Here is a 26,036-nt window from a genome sequence, read left to right as displayed (position 1 = left end):
ATGCGATCCGATTGATTGATCATCACGGAGGAGTTGATCTGTAAGCTAATCTAACGGTGGTGATGCATTAGATGAGAATACGTTCTGTGATTAACCACAAAAGTCCGTTCCATATGAGCGTATTTACTATTTACTTTGAGGTTTTGATACCATATTCTTTATACAACTTTAGTGAGGGCAAATTGGTCTTTAAACCATAAATTCAAAAATGTCTTGGTTCTAAATTAATCTTTTATGAAATATTTTTGTTCAACTTTTAAAAATAGTGCTATGTGATCTTACCATTAACAACTATTAACTTTGATCGGAAAATGATAGAAAATAAAAAATTACTAAAAAAATTAATTTTTTCTTAGTAATTTTCTGTCATTTTTATATTATTGTTTGTCATTTTTCAATCAATAAACAGTCAAAAGTTAACTTTTATTAATTATAAGGGTTAACTTACAAAAATATTACACAAAAGATGATTTTAGATTCTCAAATTTTTAGGGGTTACGTTGCATATTTGCACAAATTTGAGTCTAGGTTGTGAGTTTTCACTTTTCGCCCATTTTTTCTTTATTCACTCAACAACCACAATACTTTACAAAAATTTTATGGGAAAAAATTAACAAGAGACTCCGTACATAATTAATTATATGTGCCCATTTGCAAGAAGGCATATATGGGGAAATTGCAGCAGAAATTCAAGATCTGCATTTACATTCATATAAGGACTCTAATTTTAGATATTTGTTTTTCCCATTAAATTTGGGAAAATAAATAAAAAAAATTTGGATTCACAAGCAACGTAAACAGAATACTACTTGACATTATATTATTCGTATTGTCAAACATGAAGCATACATGACATAAACAGCAAAAGGAGGTATATCAACAAGTGCATCAGCACAGCCGCATCATTCCTAGTAAACATATATAAAACACACATCAACGGAAAAAAGAGAAATTAATAGTTAACATTAAAATAAGAAAACAGAGTGGACGAGCCCATGCATATATATAATATATAAATATATAATTAACCTTAGTCAACTGAGATCAACAGGCAAAATCTTCTCGTCTCGTGCCTAGTTTTGTTGCAAGTTTTGGAAGTAGGATTTAGCATCTTTTACAAAGTCGTTCCTGTACATGACCTCGTCGTTCTTACCAAGAGCTTTCATGGTTTTCGATCTAGACTCATCCTTGGAGGACGAAGAGCCAAACTAGAAGATGGCACCGGTGATCCCGACTGCAGCGGCGGTGGCAAGAGCCACACCTGTTGCAACATCAAAATTACTCTTTCTTTCAGTTCCAGGATTGCCTCCACCACCATTTTCAGGGCTCCCAGACCCATTCATTCTTCTACTTCACACTTGACTCACTACACAACACAGCTCTTCTTTCTTATGTTAAATTGTTATATTCCTTGAAGGGCTTTGGTAGTGGTTTGTGTGTGCATAAATAGTAATTTGTGTTTGTGTGTGTGTAGAGGGTTCGTGGGAAATTGCCTTTAACTCTTTTCTACCTTTGTTCCTCTTTCTTCCTGGCTAGTTCCTTCGAATTATATTTATTTTAGGGGTAATATAACTTTTTCATTTTTAAATTTTTTTGATTATTAATTTTGTCCCTAAATTTTAATTTATTTTTAGGTTATATGAACTAGATAATACTTCTCATTTATAAAATATAATTAATATGAATAGTAGAGAAGACCAACACAATAAAAGAAATGGAGAGGAAACAATGGAGAAGACCAAGACAATAATTAATATGAATAACGATAATACTTCTCATTTAGGATATATCTAAAGTTATCTTTTTTTGGGGTTTCTTTCTTTTTGATGATCTGCTGCTTTTGCTGCTTTGTAAATGAAATGATGTGCTGTTCTAATACAAAGCCTAAATCTTGTCATGTTTTCACGGTTTCTATTCATCGTTAACATTTATTTTTTGAATTATGAATTGAGGCAAAAGCCTATAAATATTGGAAGAGAAAATTGTAAGAAATCAACCTACGTCCTTAAGATTGTGACTAAGATCGTAGTCCATGAATGCAATACACTTTGCAGATGGTTCCATAATCGAGCAAACTTGTTGGTTTGAAGTACTTGGGTGCATTTTGAGTAAGCTAGTCATTCGTATTGCGCAAGCCAAACCATATGTCACAATATTTTATGCGTTTTTGGTATACACAATAACTTGACGCACGGAAGAAACAAGAATGGCAAATGGAATCACTTTTCTTTTCGTTTTTGGTAAAAATGGCGTCACTTTCTTTAATTTACAACTTTATGTCACAATATTTTATGCGTTTATTTAGTGTGAAAAGTTAGATAGATGCGATTCAAGTAGTAAATTGAAATTAAAAACAAGTGAAGGCAATGCCACATCTGTCAATTTCTATATCAAAATGGATATATAAGGTTATTGCTATACAATATATTAAGGCATATTTCAAATGTTATTCAACGGAAGCATTGAAAACATGAAAAGAAAATTCAAGATAGGATAGATCTTGCTTTTGGAGTCTCTAAAGATATTAGGAAAAAGTTATATACGATCGTATATTTAACTGGTAATTAGCAACAGATTGGTACGAGAGCTTTAACTTTGACGCACAGAAGAAACAAGAATGGTAGGTCGCTGGTATCATTGGAGGTTTGTTTGGGTAATGAAAGCTCCTTGAAGGAAGAATAAAAATGACAATAATGAGAATGACAATAAGAATAAGAATAATAAAAAATAAGATTAATAAGAACAAGAATAAAACAACAACATCATACATCTTTTAGGGCAAATGAACAAATTTGATCCCTGGATGTCACCATTGTGAGAACAACAACAACAAAAACTGATAAGACCGAACTGTATGTCACCATACATCTTAATTTATAGACGTTTAATTTAAGGAAGTTGTAAATTGTACACAGTCCAAAAACCAAACTCTAGTTTAACATTGAAAACCAGGTAATTAATGAGTTCAATCTACCAAATTAACCAACGAACAATAATAATAAGGATGGACCAAATATTTTTTAGGGTAAATGAACAAATTTAATTCCTGAATTTTAGCATTATTAATTCCAAACTTGTTTATTGTGTAAATTTAAGTGAAATGATAGTATATACCAAATAGTATCCTTGTTTAGATATAATAAAATCCGGGAAACTTTGTAGAGACATCCAATAACTGATCGGGTTGGATTAATTTTTCGGAGTCGATTTATCAAACATCCATCAAGCTTACATACAGTACATAAACAGCAAAACAAACCAACAGGTGCACCAGCCAGTGCACGATTTCATTTCCCAAAATCAACATAAACACAAATCAACGAGAAATCAAGAAAAACAGAACAGGCCAGAACGAAGAAATGATAATCCGATTCACTCTTATTAACTAATAACTGCATGATGTAGATCTGCTTGTTTTCCAAGTCTATTTGTTGTGCATGCTGCGAAAGTAGCCTCTAGGGTTACCTTCAAAGACGTCTCTGTACATGGTTCGGCCTTTCCCACCAGGAGCTTTCATTATTTTTCTGCCACTAGAAGCACCACCAGATCCACAGCCATGAATAACAACAACGACGAGAAGAACAAGCACGCCTCCCAACACTAAATGCCAAAACTTGACACTGCCTAACCAATTCATAGCTCTGAATCCCCAGTTTCTAGCGCTCTCAGACCAATTCGAAGTTTTGGCACTACCTATCAAAGTTTTGGCGCTCTCAAACCAGTTCACCTTTTTGACACGCTCCAGTGAATCTTTAGTGCTCTCAAACCAATTCACATTTTTGGCTCTCCCTAACAAATCCTGAGTGCACTCAGGCCAATTCGTGTTTTTAACGCTCTCGAACCACTTCATTTTTCTACTTCAGCGCTTATCGGTACGTTGGTTTGTTTCTGTGTGTACGCTTATATACACATACACGCAAAACAGAAATGCTTTGGAGACATGGATGGATGTAAGGAAACTGCTTGTTGCTTGATGAGCTCATCCTTTGTTGGATTCCATGACGTGTCGATCTTTTATTGCTCATGGCAGCCTTACTCTCGAAGTCTTCTTTTATTCTGGCGGGAGAATTTTACCATACCACCACTGATGGGACATCATATTGAATTAAGGCTAAAACATTTTGGAAAAAATAACCATAATGTCCTTTACTGGTAGTTAACGAGAAACCTTGTCAATAATACTACTTATTATTTCATTAATGCTAGCTTCTTGCGAATACTTTCTTTGTCTCAAATTATAAGGTATTTTTATATAAAATCTCACATACCAATAAAATTTATTAAATATATTTTATAATTTTACTTTTTTAAGATGAAAATATAAACTTTCAAAAATACCATTCATTTAATACTCCATTGATAAAAAAAATTAAAAAGAGAGAATATATAGGAAGGGTAATATTAAAAAAGTATCATTAATGAAACTTTATTTTTATCAAAGTGTTTTATATTTCGGGACACTGAATCTTCCTTAAAAATGTCTTGTAATTTGGAATGGAGGGAATATTAGTAAAACTTGTTAACAATATTTTCTTCATATTCAATTCTAATGACTTAAAACCTTAACTTCACTTGTTAATTCACTAATATTACTTGTTAATTTAATATCAAAACATGTTGATAGTAATCTCTACATATTTAATCTTAGTGACTTTTTAAAACCTTAAATTAACTTGTTAATTCAGTAATATTAATTCTTAAAACCACAAAGGACATTATGATCATTTTTCTTCAAAATATTTTTCAAAATATTTTCAATTAAATCACTAGGTCCTCCATTGAGTTTTTATTTATTTTGTCTTATTTTTTTTGTTGGGGTAACGAAAGGTCCTTGAAGGAAGAATAAGAATAGGAATGAGGATAAGAATAATAAGGATAAAAAAAAGAATAATAAAAAATAAATTAACAACAACAACAATAACTGATAAGATCGATCAGTTACTGCCACCATACATCTTCCCAGACTTTCCAATATCTATTTTCCTACACAAACATACACATATAAGAACCAGGCTGTGTATGAAACCGTATAAAGAAATGGACAATGGAAGTAGTTTATTAGGGTTTGCTGGCTCTGATTCCAACGGCAGGAAGACAATGGAAGCTCCAGGCAGGGATCATTATATGGTCTGAGACGTCATCCAAGCTGATCCCGCAGGTTACTCTGAGGGTTTTCGCTATTAATTAATCAATAGACGTTTAATTTAAGGGAGATGAAGTATGCAAGAGTTAGAGTTGAAATATGGGTCTACTAACGTTGCGGTTTTGGCAGGCCAGTTGGCATAACCATATCCTATGTGGATTTTAATTTTGTCAACCCGGTGTCCTGCGTAGGTTGTAAATACAGCAATTAAAGTTGTTATTACTTTAATAATTATTGTTACTGATATAAATTTGTTCCCACTTGTACTTGAATTTATTAATTATTATATATTACTTGTCAAATTGTTACTCTTATCAATTTTTTTGGGTAGACCACTTATATCAAGTTATGGTATAAAAATGTAGAAAGGTACATGGACATGTAAAGTGATTTTGATTATAACTTAAAATTGTCTTGTTATACAATGACTTACTATTTTAATATTAATAGCTTGAATATATTAGCAAAAATCTTATGGCACCTATCAATTCTGTTAACATGGATTGGTATGTATTCATAGTGTGGAGACTTGGTATCAAAGAAATGGAAAGCATTTTTATGATGTAAATTGTTCTGCGACATCACAATTGCAAAGTAAGTGGTTAGATGAAGGTGCTGCACATTGATGTAATTAAAGTGTGCTATCCAAATAATTGTATTTCGTGTTGTAAAAATTTTAATGTTATGGTTGTAAATATGATCATTGTAGTTGTAAATGTATATCCAATACTAGTAAGGTAATTAAACTTAACACTTTAATGAGGTACAAGTTGGCATGACAACTTGGTTGTGCTCCACAAGAAGAAATGCACACTAGGTCCATTATAGTTGATGAGTTGAGGTCAAGCATGCCTATACAAAATTCAAACATGGCTTCTTAAATGACTATCTTTATAAGTAAAATGTCTAATATATATATATATATATATATTTGTAAATATCCTTATGTTGCTTATTGAATTCGGAATGCTACTTGTTAAATACCTAACCTATGTAAACTCAAACATGGTTTGCTAAATGACTAACTTCACAAGTAAAAATAAAATATATATTATGATTTATAAATTTTTTTACATTGCTTATTAAGTTCGTAGTGTTATTTATCAAATAACTAGCATATGTAAATCAATACATGACTTGTTAAATGACTAACTTCAAAAGAAAAATACCTAATATGATTTGCAAATTCCCTTATATTACTTATGAAGTCTAGAATGTTACTTGCACAATATCCATCTTGTGTAAATTCATGCATAATTTGTTAAATTACTAACAATACAAGTAAAACATCTAATATTACTCGTACATTACTTTACATTTCTTGTCAAGTCTGTAATGTTACTTGTCAAATACCTAACTTGTGTATTCAAACATGACATGTTAAATTACTAACATTACTTGTAAAATATCTAATATGACTTGTATATTCTCTAATATTACTTGTCAAATTTGAAATGTTACTTGTGTAATACATGACATTTGTGATCCAAACATGACTTGTTAAATGATTAAATTTACAAGTAAAATGTCTAATATGGTTTGTAAGTTTTCTTACATTTTTTATCAAGTCCATAATATTACTTATGCAATATATAACATGTGTCGATCCAAACATGACTTGTTAAATTACAAACTTCACAAGTAAAATGTCTAATATGACTTGTAAATTCTTTCACATTATTTATTAAGATCAAAATGCTACTTGTGCAATATCCATCCTATAATCCATCCACAACTTGTTAAATTGATAACGTCACTTGTAAAACGTCTAATATTACTTATAAATTCCCTTATGTTACTTGTAACTATACCAATACTTTTGGTAAAAAAAATAACTATATCAATACTTGGTAAATACTCAATTAAACTAATTGAAATAGCTTATTTGAACATCAAAAGAAGCATAAACACATTGCAATTAATAGTCAAGTTACAATTCGAGATTGTAACATCAAGCTCATAAGATTCATGCATATCCAATTACAAAAGGAAGAACATCAAAATGAAACTGTATTTTAACTATGTCATTGTTGCTTCTTCTTCTTCTTTTTTGCATGTGCTGTCTAGCTATTTGATATTAGTAAATGGGCAAATGCAGATCTTGAATTATATGGATGTTGCACTAGCCACCATCAACATCTTCGTCAAAGCTCTTAAACTATATCATCTAATATTGCTTGTAAAATGTCTTACGTTGTTTGTCTGGTTTGTAATGTTACTTGTCATCTATAGATACATATATGACTTGCTGAATTACTAACCTCAATTAAAATATCTTGTAAAGTCTAATAATGTACTTGTTTTCAAAATAATGTAAATTCTCTTAACTTCACTATTGTAAAATCTTGTAAATTCCCTTACATTATTTGTTAAAACTAACATCTTACTTGTGCAATATCATCAAAACTTGATATTCAAAAATTAATGTTATGCCTCAAAAATAGAGGGTGATTGGTATAGGATGTGAACTATCACACATCCTTTAAGCCTTGAATCAGGCAACCATGACTAAGACATAATTATGCTTTAGTTTGAATTAGAACATGCATAAATATTTTTGGTATTAATAAAATACTTCAATATTTTTGTAGAAATTTTGGTAGAACCTTCTTTATAAATAGGATCTCCTAAAAATTCTATAATACAATATTTCAATCAAAAATATCAACTCAATCAGGAGCAAAGCTCCTTCTAGCGAGGAGACAAAATATATAACAACATAAACAACCTAACCACACACTATGTGGAGCATCTAGCAGTAAGTTTACAAAATAAAATTTCATAATTAAAAGTTTACATCAAGAAAAAGTTTAATCGTTAGCCCCTCCACTTCTAGTCAATCATAAACTCCTCAATGTTCAGTGGGTGGTTCAGCATCAGCTACACTATCTGAGGCCAAAATTATTTTCAGTGAATAACATCCCAAAAATAAATAATTAAACATGAATAAAATGAATATTAAAAACAATTATGTAAATTAAAAACACAATGATCTCCATGAAGATTTAAACAAATTCAGAATAAAAGGATTCTACATAACTTTAAATGAAATCTTGAACTATTAAATTATCATATCAAATATTGTTATTATTTGATTTCAAGAAAGCAAATAAACAGAATGAGTAATTTTAAATAGATTACTAATTAAAAAACTAATGAGATATAAAATCACTAAATAATCAAATTCATATTTATAGGGACTTGTCAGAATAATTAACAAATGTAAATATACAGTCCACAAGGGTAAGTAACCAAACGCGGCCAAAGCCATGAAATAGACGTAGGTATGAGACCCACAAATAACAAATGTGAGAACAGAGCTCACGAAAATCAAACTAACTAGTAATTGATTATGGCACGCCAAGGGCTAACAGAACTGCCATTACCAACCAGTGTTCTGTATATAGTCCCTTCGAAAATCAATTTTTCACACATGCAAGAAACTCATCACTTTTCAAAATATAATTTCTCTTCCAAATATCAAACTCGTATGAAACACATAAAAACATTAATTTGTCTGAATATGAAAATTCATAACTAATATTTCATAAATTGTTCACCAATATTGGCTTTACCAAATAAAGGACTACTAGAATTTGTAAAAGCATTTTTATCAATCTGAAAATTATAAGTCATGACTCCAAGAAGCAAAGCAATTTAATTAACAAAAGTAACTAAAGCAAGAAAAATATGCAAATATCTATAAATTATTAAAAACAATATTTTGATAAAGAAAACTTTCTAATATATAAATTGATTGGGAAGTTATCTACTTGCTTGATAAGTCTTTCTAACTTTTATAGCTCACTCTTTATCACTTTTATCAAGATCCTCTTCCTCTAGACACCCTATATGAATATATTTTTGTTCATATGAAAAATTAAATCAATTAAGACAAACCCCAATGAACTACAACAGTAGAAAAAATTTAAAAAAAAACACCAAAATTCATGTCTTAAAAGCTTATCTAATATCATAGTTACCTCACATGTATACTCCCCTTATCTAACATATTGAGTATACTTCTATAAAATACACTTCCAAAAATTAAATCATATGACAATACTATGATTTATAAATTATCAACCATAAAACTCTCAAGAATCCAATTAATCTCTCAATAATTTAGATAAATTTCTTCATAATATTTGATTTAATTTCACAAATGAGCATCACCCAAGCCTATTTTATGTTTCTTGCGAGATCCAACAAGGTTATAGAAAAAAACCTATTCAAGTATCTCCTTTTGAAATTTTCAAATTAAATTCATAAAATAATAGCATCCCAACTAATTATGTCTTCCAATGAATTTAATAAGATTTTAATAATTGAAATTTCAAGCAAAACTCTCCTAATAAACATTTTATCAAAAACACCTTATGGGCACCAATTCCTTAAACAAATACCAACCTCTTCCTCTTCAATTTAACTTCCAAAAATTTTATAATATCAATATTATAACCAATAAACAAAATCAAATTTAACTAAAACATCAATCCACACCATCATCCTCTTCCTTCTAATACCTAAAGTTTCAACTTAATGAATTTTTTTTCCCTTGCTCACGTACAAACAGCAGCCCACAAAAGCATCAAAATCTCATTCATTACAACATAAACCCATATGGCACCACATCAGCTCCTCGCATCATCACCACACTCGAAAAAAAAAAAGAATGGAGGGAGAAAATTGCTCGGCTGCGAGAAGCAGAACAGAAAGGAGCTTCAAGAACGGCAGAGCTGCGACGGCGGACTCACAGCAACTGGGCTCTCACATCGGCAACAGCAAGGAACGAAGGGATGGAAGGAATCGGAACTTGCAGAAGAAACGAAGACAGAGATCGCACCTGAGGTTTCCAGATTTTTCTCTCCCCCCTGTTGCAGAAACGTGATTAAACGAGGAGAAAGAAGAGAGAAAAATATATCTGATAGTCAGGTGGCATTTTGGTAATTTTAGAGGCTGAAAATAATTAAAAAAATTCTCCTTATATGCTCCAACAGATTCGAACTTTATGTGCACACTTCAACAATACCAACACTCTCTCTTGTCATAATTGTCCCAAAAATAATATAACTACAATTAAAAGACAATAATATATTTAAATTATTTTTTTAAAAATTCCTGGGCTATTACAATTAACAAGCAATTATAACTATTTATCAAATAACATATACTAAAATAACCAGTTGTTGTGATAGTTCCATATCTTGAACAAGATGGAATCATCAAGTACAAGATACAACAAATACAAATAAGTAATAACTATCAATATGATAAGAAATCATCAAGCAGCTATCAATGCATCTCTTATTACAAAAAAGAAGAAGATGAAAATGAAATAGCTTTTCACTATTAGAGTATGGTTATCCTTTAATTTGCAGTTCTCAACTCTAATGAAAACGATCTATCCATGTTGTTGTAATGTCGAACGGCGGAACCTTCAATAATATAATCCAAAGTCAACAACAGCTTTGAATAACCAAATGGAGGACCTATGTTGCATCAGAAGACTCAAGCAAATGCCTTGCACATCCTCAAAATATGTTCTAACTATGATTTGTACAAATAGTGAGAAGAAGTGTCGAGGCTTTCTTCAAAATGGGTTCTATCATACGTTTTTTTCATGTTTAAACATTAGGGGCAATGATGTCTTTTTGTGATGAAACTTAATTTCATTTTGATTCTCAAAGGCTGCAATGTGATTTCAGAATTGCATGGTCTTCATTTGAAGATATCTTGCTATAGTGGCACTATAATGAAATTCTCCCAACAGAGTGCCAAGTTGACATTATATTATACATATTATCAAATATGAAGGACGCATGACATAAACAGTAAAAGGTAGCAACAAGCGCAGTAGTACACAACCACGTCATTCCTTGTAAACATAAAACATATCTCAACGGGGCGAAAAAAGAAAGATTGGCTAACCTCAAAATAGGACAACAGAACGGACCAGGACATATATATTATATATAAATATATATAATTAATCTTAGTTAACTGATATCAACAGGCAAGTTCTTGTTGTTTCATGCCTATTTTTTGCGCAAGTTTTGGAAGTAGGATCTGGGGTCTTTTTCAAAGTCATCCCTGAACATGACCTCGCCGTTCTTACCAGGAGCTTTCATGGTTTTTCTAGACTCATCATTTGAGGACGAAGAAGAACCAAACCAGAAGATGGCACTGGCGATCCCAAAGACGGCAGCGGCGACGGTGGCGATGGCGCCAAGGGCCACACCTATTGCAAAATGACTCATTCTTAATTCTAATTCACTCACAACACAAAACAACTCTTCTTTCTTAATGTTTATTGTTATATGCCTTGAAGAGCTTGGTACTGGTGTGCGTGTCTATAAATTGCGTGTGTGTGTGTGTCTTTATGTGGAGGGTTCGTGGAAAATTGCATTTCACTTTTTTTCACCTCTATTCCTCTTTCTTTCTTTTTTATTTTTTTGGATACAACAAAAAAAAACTTCTATTCCTCTTTCTTATTGAGGAAGCTTCCTAGTTCCTTCGAGAGGAAGGGTCAAGTTCAACCCTCTATTTCTTTAATTATATTTATTTAAGAGCTAATATAACTTGCTATTTTTAACTTTTTTAATTATTAATTTAGTCCCTAAATTTTAATTTATTTTTAGGTTATATGAATTGGATAATACATCTTGAAAATACATCATTATGTATATAACTTATAAAAAACTTTAGACTATCTAGAGTATATTTGAATTTAAAAAATTATAAAAACTTTTAATATTAAATTGGACCACCATATTAAAACTGTATTATCAAAATTAATTATAAACAATAATTGTTACATTTTTATAAATTTTTATTTTAACAAATATAAAATAAAATACTTTATTACTTTGTAATTTCAAATACTCTCTAAACCTTAGTTATTTAAAATTTTAATTACTTTAACTCTCTTGTTTTTTTTCCCCAATGTTTCACTATTCTATGTTACTCTTGCCTCTCCTCTCATTTCTCATCCTCATCGCTCATTTATAGAAAGATAGGGGTAAACTTATTATTTGCAATCTTTCATTTATGCTTTAAATCTTAGCTCATCTCTCTTTTACCTTTAAAATTTCTTATACTATCAAAAAAAGAATTTTAACTATATGGATATTAAAGGTAAGATTCTAAATCTAAAATTTAAATAAAAATCTATCAATTAAAATGCTACCTAAAAATATTTTACGATACCTGATAGGCTGATAGGTGTTCGTAAGGGCATAAATAGAAAATGATTTAATTGTATAATATAAATTTATTACTTCAACTAACTTGTTTTGATTTTGAGAAGATATTTAAAATTGACATATATATAAAGGCATAATAATATATATATATATGATTGTATAATATATGTATGTATGTATCTATAATATAATTACACTTAATTAAGATTAATTTTTAAAAAAATCAAGACACTTAACTAATTTTAATTATTTTTGTAATATATGTGGTTGGCTTAAAATAAAGTATGCGAGAATTTCATTGAAGACCCTTGACTGTGAAAAAATTTCAAATGGGGCCTAAAAAATTCTAAAATTTTATTGCAAACCTGGAGGACTAAAATAAAATAAATTCTCTTAATTAAATAAATAAAATGCCCTTCAATTATAATTAATATTACTAAAATAATAAATCAAATTATAATTTTTATAAATAATATTAATAAAATAACAAGTTAAGTTACGAGTTTTACAAATAACATTACTAGATAATGAACGTAACTTCTTGTTATTCTTATAATATTATATGTAAAAATCACAACTTGATTTGTTATTCTACTAATGTTACTTATAAAAGCTATAACTTGACTTGTTATTATAGCAATTGTACTTGTAGCTTGCAAAAAGAAAATGTTACTTGTAAAAATCATAACTGAACTTGTTATTTTACTAATATTACTTGTAAAAATTGTAACTTTACTTATTATTCTAATAATATTACTTGTAGGGCATTTTTGGTCATTTAACTATGAAAATTTATTTCATTTCAATCCTCTAGACTTATAGTTAATTTTTAGAATTTTCAATCCTTAATTGAAATTATCTCACATCTAAAGGTTGTTAATGAAATTCTCCTTAAAAGTATCTCATAAAAAAGACATAAGGGGATAACTATGTGATTGAAGCGTAATATTACCCTTAAATTATAGGCCTTGAATGTTGAAGACCTTAAACCTTTTTTTTTTTGTGCAATATAATGTTCTCTTTGAACATTCAAACAGGGTATAATATTTTTCTTATTACTCAAAAAAGGTTAATTTTGATTGTTAGTTAACCATAAAAATATAAAAAAAAAGATTTCAAAAATTACAAATAAATGTCAAGAAACAAAAGTTATTTTTCTGTGTAAAAGACAAATACCATTTGTCAACCAACCACTTTGACCAGCCACTAGTGATTATTGGATCACGATTATTAACAGCAACACCGATAACTAATTAAAAGATAATATGTTTCTTTAAATAATATCTTATTAAAGTATTGATACTTTAATATTTAATAATTTAAATATTATTATTATTTATAGATGGGTAAAAGATTAAATTGGCCACTAAACTATAGGTCTAGGAGTGTCTTGGACTTTAAACTCATTTTTTGTGTAATATTTTTCTTTAACTTTTGAAATCAATGCAGTCGCCAAAATTTAATGTGCATTGGTCACTTAAGCACCCAAATTAAATTAAGAAACACTCTAATATATATGGGGAGCAACCTAAGTCAAATCTCTCATGGACTTAATTAAAAATTAAAACCTCAGTTGATTAAATCTACCCAAAATATTAACAACTTGAGTGGATTTGATGATTTGAATTAAAACAAGCAAGGATTAAAAACAAACTATATTTTTTTAAGATTTGATAGATTTGAAAAATGGATTAATTTGTGATTAAAATACAAGTTAATGGTCTTCCTAGACACATGAACTCCCTCTCTTATCCTTGCTCTATCTAAATAATTCCCTCTTAACTCCAATTGGTTTAAAAGGTATCCTAGTAACCACTAGAAATTAGCACTCTTATGTTCCTTAGATAATGCATAAGTTTTTAATAATAGTTAGTCCCAACCAATGTCCTTTTTATTCAGATTTACAAGAGAGGGAGAGAATTTTTGGTTCTATATATCATTAGTCATCATAGTATTAAATTTTTATCACAAATTTTTTCCTTTACACTTTTAAGACCCTCAATTAACCTTTAAAACTAATTATGCTAAAAACCAATTGATTATGAAGTTAATCACCAATTCCAGCCCTTGCCTTAACCAAATGAGACCTCAATTGATTAAGAAAAATGATTAACCAACCTCAAGTGTGCTTAATACATAACCATGGCACACAAGCTCTCACAAAAGGCAACAAGGAATCAAATGCAACAAAGGATTGAATATAATAAAACTTTGGGCAATACCAAAATCACTATGATAGTACCTCAATTGGAAAATAAGTAACAAAATAATCTCATATAATACTCAACCAAGTATCATAAAATTTAATTCCAACAACCATTGTCATTACAATGTCATAAGCATCAAAATTCAAGGAATTAAACAAGAGGTAAGAGATAAGAGAAACTCCCAAAATCTGAGTGTTCAAAGAGAGTCATTCATGCATCCTAGGAAGAAAAGACAAGCCTAAACACTCCTCATTAGCATCCCCATAGCCTCTTCTTGTTGACTAACTTTGGAAACTACCATGAATAAAGACATTGAGATTTGGCCAAAATGAAAATACAGTAGATGATAGATTTTTTTTTTACTAGGTTATGGTGAGGACTATTAGGGGAGTTGAATGGTGGGTTTGGATGGTGAAATGGAGAGTTTTAAGATGGAGAAATGGTGGAAGAGGTTCTAGGGTTCATGGGTATTCTTGAGAGAATAGATGAAGATGAATGGAGGTGAAAGATGAATGAAAAATGTGAATGAGCGGGCTGTTGAATGTGGAGCACGAAATTCTGATTGTTTTGGCGTGTTTAAGGCTCATTTAGATCAATCTAATGGCTAGAAATTATGCCCACCAAGTGTTCTAAAGTAATGTGAGCCTTATACGCATCTAAAGATCCTTTCACATGGTGTTTAATTTCATGTGTGGCCATGAATTTTGAGAATGAATTATTTAAATGGTAATAAATAGAAATGAAAGACAACTAATAATCTGAAAATTGAAAGAGAATTTGAAAAATAATACAATGAGGATGATGAAAAAATGCATAACAAAAATAAAGAAAAAGGGAAGTGAAATTGGAAAGTAGAATTGTCAGGATTATCCTTAAGTTTTCTTGAGATTTTATCAATAATTTGTGACCTTTTGATCACCAAAATAGCTCATCCAAGGGCTTAATTTAGTTCAAGGGGCTGCTATCATCATCCAAGAGCTTCCCATGGCCTAAAACACATAATGAACCTATTAAATAACAAGTTGTGCACAAATAATTTCATGTGTCTTATAAATATCCAACATAGGAGTAAATTATGAAAATATGGTGAAGTGAATTAAAGTGATAAAATGAAATATTAGGAGATGAAATTAGTTATGAAAAGTTTTCTTGGAGTTCTTGGCTACAAAAACTCAACCAAGTACACTTTCAAAATTTACGAAAAGTACAATTAAAATACAAAGAGTGTACTTTAAAGGATGTTTTAGTGAATAACTTATAATCTAAGTTGAATGAATTTAAATTAAAATCATAAGATTAATGAAGAACTAAAAATTATCAAATTATGAATGTTTCTATTTTTCAGAATTAATTTTCAAAAATTACAGTTTGCCCTTAAACTTTTAAAAATTCTCACTTTTGCCCCAAAACTTTTGGAAATTACAAAAGTGGCCAAATAATCTTAAATGCTTCTAATATGCACAAAGCACCGCTACAAATTTTCAAAAGGTAGGGAAAGTGATATAAAAATTATATGAATAAATGATAGTTATTAACAAAATTTTACTTTAATTGTTAATTGACCAAAAAATAAAAAAAATGAACTCAAAATTACAAACAATGATCAAAAAATTATGTCCTAAAAATTACATATAAGGACTTATTATTTTATAATGTTTAACATCTTTTTTTTTTATTTTCTAATCAACTAAGTGTAAGAGTTAACTTTTATTAACTGTAGGAGTTAGGTTGTACTATTTTCAAAAATTGTAGGGAACATTGTATCAAAAAAAAAATTAGGATCTCAGACTCTCCTTGATTTATAGATTATGAGTTAATTTTCTCTTCTACCTTTATAAATCTTCCTCCAAAATTTATAAATTTTCTTTTAAAAATTAATAGCTAAAATAATGTGTCCGAAATTTATAGATAAATGTGTTTTCTACCCTAGTGAGTTGTAAATTAAAATCATGATAAATTATAAATCTTCATCCAAAATTTATAAGTCCTCGTTTAAAAATTTACAACTAGTGCAAAAATACACATTTACTTATAAATCATAGATGCATTGGTCAAGTTTTATATATATACATATATATATTTGAAGAATTTGTAAATCTCAAAAGTTGACCAATAAAATGTGTATAGAAATTTGTAAATAATAATAAATATGAGTAAAATACAATGATCTCCTTTCTGTTTTGCCAAAATTAGAAAGACATCCCATCTATTTTCAAAACTTAAATTTTAATCCAATCTTTATTTATAGTTATATTAAGAATTTTAAAATTATTAATTTGCTCTTAAAATATAATTGTCTAATCTCTCTCCCAATTTACATGCTACACACTCAGAGCCTACTTCAAATGGAAGTGATGGAATATCTGTTTGCGAGGATAACATGCTTGTAATCTGACTTCTAGTACTTGTAGTTGCAGGTGTGGTGGGATATTATTTAAAAGTGCTATTCCTTGATTGTGACTTTCATGGAAAGGTCTCCTACGAATGAAGAAAAGCCATCTTCAAAATGGTTCATCTCAAAGAATGCAGTTACATCTGAGCTTGGGTTACTGGGCATCAAAGAATCTTGAGCAACGTTTTTATGTGCTTAATACGGTGATTGATAGTCTTCACTATGCTGTAAAGTGTAACCGAATATATTTCTCACATTTGATGGCTTTTGTATATCTTGTTAGATGCTTAAAAGTATCTTGTAGTCAACACGTAAGGAGATAATTATTGGATTAAAGGGTAATGTTGTCCTTAATTTATAGCCCTAGAGTGTTTAAGTTAGACTTTTTTTTTTGGGTGCAATATAATGTTCTTCTTCAATATTCAAAAATGATATGATATGTTAACTTTGATTGTTAGTTAATTATAAAAATATAGAAAAGACTTTAAAATTTATTTAAAAACCCAAAAATTACATTATACTATCAAACATGAAACATGCAAGAGCAGAAGAGGTTGCGATTACTAAAATTATATGAAGTTTATTAACTTGAGTAATGATTGGACTCAATTGGCCAATGAACATTAATAAATTGGTTAGTGGTCACATTTTCAAATTTCGTCGTCGTCCTTGTTATTAAAAAAACGTCAATAATACAACTCACCCACTTTGTCAGTATTCTCTTTTAGTTTTTCTTGCCACTTCACCCACTTTAACTACTTTGTTCCTTATTTCCCTCCTTTTTCCTAAACCTTATATATAGTGAAATCCATTCTTCCCCATTTCGTGGGCCAGTTTTATATTTGTCTTACCTACACCTTTCTCTGCACAAATAGTTCATAATTTCAATCTTTCATGCGTTTTATTCGTACTGTAAGCTTTATAAAAAAAAAAATCATCAATGGGGTGTATCCTTCCTATCCTTTTCTTAAATAAGAATAAGGAATGGACAGTGGAAAATGAGATAGAATCAATTGATCATTATAAAAGAGTATCTGTGGACTAATCTAACGGTGGTGATGCGTTAGATGAGAATGCGTTGTGGGATCAACCACAAAAGTCCATTCAATATGAGCGTATTTACTGGGGAGAATGTCATATAGAGTATTCAGAATACAGAAATTTGCAATATAATTTAAAAACTCTCTGTCGGCCCAAAGGCCTCAAGTGAAAATATATTGTAATGAGAAAAGACACACTTGTCCTCTTTCTTTTCATAAATGCATAACACAATGTCCATATATTATCAACATAATATCCTATAATGTACAATTGATCTAATAAAAATGTTTTGACTTGAAATATACGAGTTGTGAAGGATGAAAGAATAACATATATCCATGAATGTACAACACACAATGTCTATAAAATCTCAACACAATATCTTGTAATGTATAATTAGTCTAATAGAAATAGTTTAACTTGAAATGTACAAGTTGTGCAGGACAAATGAACAATAGAATGTCTAGAAATTCACAACACAAAGTCTATAAATTTTCAACATAATGTCCTGTAATGTACAATAAAATGTCCAAAAGCAAATGTGTCTTTTTTTATTAAAACATATTTTTACTTAAAACCCTTGAGCCTACAAAGGATTTTCAAATTTTATGCTGTGAGGGTCCTAAGTGATATTCTCCCTATTCACTATTTAGTTTGATGCCTTGATACCATATTCATTATACAATAAGTAAGGGCAAATTGGCCTCTCAACTATAGTTTTGGAAGGGTCTTGATCCTAAATTCATTTTTTATGAAATATTTCCCTTTAACTTTTGAAATAGTGCAATTTGATTCAACCATTAACAAAAATTAACTTTGACCATTACTTGATTAAAAAATGATCAAAAATGACCCGAATAATTAATAAAAAGTTGATTTTCTTGGTAAATTTATGTCATTTTTTAAATCCTTGTCAGTAATTTTTGGGTCTTCTTTTATTATTTTTGTGAATATTTTTTGTTGTTCTTTGATAAACTAACAGTCAAAATTAGTTTTTATTAATAGCAATGGTCAAATTATGCTAAAAAGTTGAAGAGAAATATTATATAAAAGATGACTGTAGCAGCAGAGGGTCTCTCTTTCTTTTCTCTCATTTTCCCTCCTTTTCTCAATCCTCACCCTTCATCAAATTTGTAATTAAAATAAATTAAATTAAATAAAATTAATAGTGGAGATTGGGAAAAGGAGAAAAAAGAAAGGGATAGAGCCCTCTCCCTAATTTTAGTGTCTCAAACTTTTAGAGGTTAATTTGCTTATTTATCCAAATTTGAGTCTCGGTTGCAACTTTTCACTTTTCGCACATTTTTTTCTTTATGCTCTCAACAACCACAACATTTTACAAAAAAAATTTAGGATAAAGGGGCAAAAATACCTATAAAATGGTTAGCCAGGGGCATCAAGTATCCTAAAATGAAAAACAAGGCATAAATGCCCATAACATTATATGAGTGAATGTAAAAGTGATCAAACTATTAACTTTGACCTAACGCCATTAACTTTGCTCATTAAATGCTAATTGTGCATGTTATGTGTCAATCTTTACTGATGTGGACTAATAAGGGGGTAAAAATATCCATAAAGTCATCAGCTAGGAGTAAAAATAACCATAACTTTACCAGAGTTTGTGCAAAAGTGACCAATTCATCAAATTTCTTAAAATGTTGACCGTTTAATTGACACCTAAATAAAAGTTGACCATTTTTTGTTGATGTAAAAAAATATTCCTAGATAAAATTCTCTAGAGATTAATCAATCATTGTATAAATATCATTTGAAAAAATGTCGTTTTGATTAAATATCAAATTAAATCTCTCATTTCTTTACAACAATGGCAAAAACATTTGAAAATTTTGAACCTATCATAAATGAAATTGCTTAAGGTTGTGACAATGTTCTTAAGACAAAATAACGTAGGGGGTGTGCTTGGTCTTGATCTTTGATTATATACAACTTATCTTACTATGTTGAATCTCAGATTTTGTAGACAAGAAAAATGAGTGCAGAGGGAGGAAGGGAAGAGGTGGGATACATGGTGGTGGAAAAAAAACCATGTGGCATGGATTTTGATGGATTGGTTATTATTGCACCTACTAAAATAACATTATGGGTACTTATACAATAATTAATCAACCTCTGTAAAAATTCATTTAGGAATTTTTTTGTCTACATCAGGGGTAAAATGGTCAACTTCTACTTAAATATCAGCTGAACGGTCAACATTTGAGGGATTTGATCGATTGATCATATTTGCACTAACTTTGGTAATATTATGAGTATTTTTGCTCCTGTTCGACGACTTCGTGGGTATTTTTGACCCTTTATTAGTTCACGTTAGCAAAGACTGACACATAGAATGCACAGTCAGTATTTAACAATCAAAGTTAACAATGTTAGGTCAAAATTAACAGTTTGGTCACTTTTGCACTCACTCATATAATGTTATGGGTTTTTATGTCATTTTTCTCACTTTAGGATACTAAGTGCCATTGGCTGATTACTTTTGAGTATTTTTTCCCTTTACCCATTTTTTTATGGGAAATTAAAAAAAATTAAAAAGAGACTCTGCACATAATTAATTATATGTGCTCATTTTTAAGAAGGCATATATGGGGAGATTGCAGTAAAAATTCAAGATCTGCATAGAAATAATATAAGGACTCTAATTTTAAATTTTGTTTTTCCCACTATAAATGACTAAAAAAATTGGATTCACTAGCAACGTAAACAGAATACTAACTTAACATTACATTATTCACATTATCAAACATGAAGGATACATAACATAAGCAGCAAAAGGACGTATAACAACAAGTGCACCAGTACACAACCACGTCATTCCTAGTAAACATATGTAAAAGATAAAACACACATGAACAGAAAAAAGAGAAATTAATAATTAACCTTAAAATAAGAAATCAGAATGGACCAGATCATGCATATATATAATATATATAAATATGTAATTAATCTTAATTAACTGAGAACAGGAAAGATCTTGTTGTTTCATGCCTATTTTTTGTGCAAATTTTAGAAGATTTAGGGTCATCTTAGAAGTCGTCCCTGAAACATGACCTCGCCGTTCTTACCAGGAGCTTTCATGGTTTTTCTAGACTCATCATTAGAGGACGAAGAAGAACCAAACTAGGAGATGACATCGGCGATCCTGATGGCGGCAGCAACGGCAAGAGCCACACCTATTGCAACATTAAAATTACTCTTTCTTTTAGCTCCAGGTTTGCCTCCACCACCATTTTCAAGACTCCCAGATCCATCCATTCTTCTACTTCACACTTGACTCACAACACAACACAACTCTTCTTTCTTATGTTAAATTGTTATGCTCTTTGAAGCGCTTGGTACTGGTTTGTGTGTGCGTGTGGGTGGAAGGTTTGTGGGAAATTGCTTTTCACTCTTTTCCACCTTTATTCCTTTTTCTTGACAAAGAAGCTTCCTAGTTCCTTCAAATTATATTTACTTAAAGGATAACATAACTTTTTATTTTAAATTTTTTAATTATTAAGTTAGTTCTTTTGATCCAAAGCCCATTTACATGGAAACTCTCTAGGTTTTAACTAGAGTCGGTAATTCGAACGTGCCAAGCTTATTCAAATCAGGCTTAAAATATCCTACTCCCTTAAAAAAGTCTATATATGGGATAAGGATAGTACAATTGGAATGACTGCTTCGATGCCTTCATCTCATGCTGAGGATGATGAAGAGGATTATAGAATTGAATGTGAGATCAATGATGAACAAGGATTTAACATAAATACAAATGTTGATGCATCTGAGCAACAACATGTGCAGTCAACTGAGGTGCAATCATTTATAAAATGAAAGCAAAGGAGCAATAATAATATTATAGAGGTGCTTGTTAAAGCTATAAAGGATTTATCTCCTCATATAGACCACTCAATGATGAAATTCTCAAAGAATTTATGTAAGGAATTTGCTTAAATGTGAAAAGAGTCAAGAAGGATGGGTCTTATTGATTTAGACAAAGCAGAGGAAATATATAGGCAACTTATGAGAGTACAAGGACTCACACGAGGTGAGATAAACAAGGCTCATATAAAGACTACTAAGTCTCCATCACTAGTAGTTGCATTCACACTAGTTCTTGAAGACAAGATGGCGACTTGGGTGTGTAGCCTTCTTGAATAAATGTGTAAGACCTTTATATATTTAGCTCTATAGGACTTCTATATGGATTGCTTTGCAAGACCATGGGCTATGTAAAATACATACTACTTCATTTATATAAAGGTGTAGTAGTATGTATTTTAAGTCTTTCTTTTATTAATATTTTAGAGATTGTAGACATTGCCTCAATATTATTTTTTATAAAGCCATAGAATGAGCTTGTATTACATTTGTCAATATTTAGGAGGTCATACTTAATTAATACCTCAACATTTTTTGTAAAGTCATATGGTGAACTTATATGTCCTGCTTTTGATAATCCATTATTTGAATACGTTTATATATTTTGCTATTAATGATGTTCTTGTTCTAATTATATATATATATATATATATGAACAAGTAAGTAGATTTTATATTTTGATTATGTTTTTTTTTAATTTTAACGTGCTATACTCTACCTCTTGGATGTGGCTGTACAACTTTTCTACATGATAACTCAGCAGGAAGCATTTTTGTTGCTACATGAAGAAGTTGCACCAGTGTTCATGAATATCTTTATATTTAATAAATTTATGCTATTGGTAGGTAGCATTTTTATTGCTGTAAAATTGTGCTTGTTGGCAATTTGTTTCACACGCACACGCACACACATATCCTCCCTCCGTTTCTATATATAAGAGAAAAAAACTGTATCACACAGTTTAAGAAAATTAGTTAACTATAATAATTATATCTAAAAATAAAAAAAATTGGACTAAAATGACTTATGTTAATTAATATAGACATGCATTAATTATTTCTCATTATTGTAAATTATAAGGGACAATTTAAGAGATTTGTAATAAATGTTTATTAAAGTATGTGATTTTTTTTATATAAAAAAAAGTATAAAAGTGATAATTTTTCTTACAAATAGAAACGGAGTAGTATTAATATTTGGTTTAAATATTATAATTTGATTTTAATATATTTAGATGGCATTATATACACACACACATTTAAAATAGTCTTACTATTGAAGGGGACAGGGGACTAGAGCGCAAAAAGGTTGGGGAGTGTTTTGATTAATTTTAATATACAAGGGTATTTTTATCTTTTGATTTATTAATACAGCTTATTCCCATGTTTTTTGTAATTGGACCAAAGATTTTTACCTTTTTGCATTTCCTTTCCTTAAAAGCATACCAAACAAAATAGCAATAATCATCATTATATTTTATTCCATTCCATTACATTCCCATGGATTCTTTGAACCAAACGTGCTATCTTTGCTTAAGATCATCTTCAAACTCATCACTAACAATGAAGTAGTCTCAGATCGACTCCGTAAAGCCATTTTGCTATTCTTGATCTAGTTAAAGTCAGAGGATGGTATATACTATATAGTATAAATTGTTTAGATCTAATAAAATCAGGGAAACTTCACAGAGACATCCAATTAAATGATCGGTTTGGATTAATTTTCCCAGTCGATTTGTCAAACATCCATCAAGCATACATCCCGTACATAAGCGGCAAAACGAACGAACAAGCTCAATAGCCAGCGCACGATTTCATTTCCCAAAATCAACATAACCACAGATCAACGAGAAATCAAGAGAAGCCTCAAAGAAAAACAGAACAGACCAGAACGAAGAAATAATAGCGCGATTCAATCTTATTAACTAATAACTAGCCTGACCTTGATGTGGATCTGCTTGTTTTCTAAGTCTTTTTGTTGCGCGAACCGCGAAAGTAGCTTCTAGGGTTACCTTCAAAGACGTCCCTGTACATAGTTTTGCCTTTCCCGCCAGGAGCTTTCATAATTTTTCTGCCATTAGAAGCACCACCAGACCCACGGCCCCGAATAACAACGACGACGAGAAGAACGAGTACGCCTCCCACAACTAAATGCCTAATCTCAACACTTTCTTTCGCGGCACCAATTTCGTCTCCTAACCAATTCTTAGCGCTCAATCCCAAATTTCTAGCGGTCTCAGACCAATTCGAATTCTTGGCGCTCTCCATCAAATTATTGACGCTCTCAGACCAGTTCACGTTTTTGACGCGCTCCAGTAAATCTTTGGTGATCTCAGACCAGTTCACATTTTTTGTTCTCTCTAACAAATCGTTAGCGCACTCAGACCAATTCGCGTTTTTAGCGCTCTCGAACCAATTCATTTTTCTACTTCAGCGTTTATCGGTTCGGTGCGTCGGTGTGTGTCTATTATATGTATACATACATACACACAATAAAATGCTTTGGGGACATGGATGGATGTCACAGTCAGCAGTGAGGTCACGAGGAAACTGCTTCAATGCTTCTTGCCTGACTTCCTTTGTCGGACTCGATGACGTGTCAGATATTTTGTCTGCATTAAAAAATGTCCAACTCAAATTAAAATGAATTGAAGTTTGCAAATAGAAATGAAAAAAAACATAACTTTTTTATCTTGCTCATATTTTACTATTAATTTTTATATTTTTTTTAATATTTAAGTCTTTATATTTTTACTTTTTATTATTTTAAATCTCTCCAAAAATAATAAAAGGGTCTAAAATAATGAAAAGTAAAAATATAAAGTTTTAAAATATTAAAAAAAGTATAAATACTAAAAACAAAACACGAACAAAGTATAAAAATTAAAAGATAATATATTTCTTTAAATAATGTTTTATTAAAATATTTATATTTTAATATTTAATAATTTAAAAGGTAAATAAGTAAATGATCTTTTAAATTTTATATACAATAGGATTATATATTTTAAACTTATTTATTAGACAAAATGTTGTCTTAATTTTTAAAGATAATGCAATCAAACTCTTATCATTAATAAGAATTAATATTGACTGTCAGTTAACTTCAACCAAAAAAAAATCAGAAAATGATTAAAAAGTTTTGGTCCTTTTTAATAATTTTTTTTGACCTTTGTTATAATTTTTTGTCATTATCTGAAGATAAGACTTGGAATGCGTAAGTAAGGGGGGCCTTCAACTTGTTTGACTCAATGCTTTTGCGGTGGTTTTGTTTCTTATGCTTTCCCATTTTGTTTCTTCAATACAAGGATTTGAATGAAACTAATTAAATTATGTTGTTGTGAATCTTTATTTAAAGCAATGACTTTGAACTGTTTGAAAGGCTGAACCTTCCGATAGATATCACGAGATAAAGAGGAAGAGTGTGGAAGATAAGGCATCTCCCGCGAGACTACTTCAGGGTCTGAAGAATTGAAGGATTTGAAAACAGGAGACATGTCGGAGGAGGCAACCAGAGTAAGAGAGTTTTCACACCTAAGCCATCCTACCTGGTCAAAAAAATTTAAAGAATATTTGACTGCCCAAATGCCTGGGCCCACACATGACCCATCACCACCAAATGGGAAATTTAGCTGCTAATTCACATAAAAGTATTTTTGCTCCTTAATAAAATAATTTAAAAAAACAATTATCCTACTTATTATAGAATGTTCAAAAACAGAATACTTGAACATGAGAAAACATCCTTGTGATCTGACTCTAGTACTTGCAGTTGCAGGTGCGGTGGGATATTATTTAAAAGTGCACTTTATTTTTATTTTTCCCCTCTCGCACCCAGTATCTTGAAGCATCTAGGTATCTTGAAGCATCTAGGTATGCTGGGTTCTTTATCCGTCCAGCTTGCTCTAAACTAATCTGGACCCCCGCTTAGTGTACCCTCTTTGAGATGATTCTTGTAGGTATCTCAAGTGATGCATGCTTTACACGCTCAGTTACGTTGTTGCATATCCTTAGACTCGAATCCAAAATCTCAAGTTAAGCTGTAACAAGTCACGACCACTTGGACAAGCAGCCTTTGGTAAAGTGCATGTTATTTTCTGAGCATTTGTTGTAAATTTCGTGGAGAGGTCACCTAAGAATGAAGAGAAGCCATCTTCAAAATGG

At 30.4% G+C, this 26,036-nt stretch overlaps 1 protein-coding gene across 3 annotated transcripts; it reads right to left on the bottom strand.

Annotated features, from left to right (window-relative positions):
- Positions 1 to 1,113: 1,113 nt before the first annotated feature.
- LOC129323190 (uncharacterized) lies at positions 1,114 to 24,322 on the bottom strand. Of its 3 annotated transcripts, none has more exons than XM_054969791.1 (2): positions 23,815 to 24,322; positions 1,114 to 1,261 (listed from the first exon to the last, which is right to left on the bottom strand). In XM_054969791.1, the coding sequence occupies exon 1, from the start codon at positions 24,291 to 24,293 to the stop codon at positions 23,838 to 23,840; it is 456 nt and encodes a 151-aa protein (XP_054825766.1). In that variant the 5' UTR covers positions 24,294 to 24,322; the 3' UTR covers positions 1,114 to 1,261; positions 23,815 to 23,837. The 3 variants fall into 3 exon arrangements, with proteins under 3 accessions (XP_054825766.1, XP_054825765.1, XP_054825764.1); XM_054969790.1 differs by lacking the exon at positions 1,114 to 1,261 and adding an exon at positions 7,901 to 8,032; XM_054969789.1 differs by lacking the exon at positions 1,114 to 1,261 and adding an exon at positions 15,400 to 15,544.
- Positions 24,323 to 26,036: the final 1,714 nt, after the last annotated feature.

This window comes from Prosopis cineraria, unplaced genomic scaffold, assembly GCF_029017545.1.
Source record: "Prosopis cineraria cultivar Desert tree isolate PC_DT_omini unplaced genomic scaffold, ASM2901754v1 PC10, whole genome shotgun sequence".
Classification (NCBI taxonomy): domain Eukaryota; kingdom Viridiplantae; phylum Streptophyta; class Magnoliopsida; order Fabales; family Fabaceae; genus Prosopis; species Prosopis cineraria.
The sequence above is the reverse complement of the archived record's forward strand: the minus strand, read 5'-3'. Positions and strand labels throughout refer to the sequence as shown.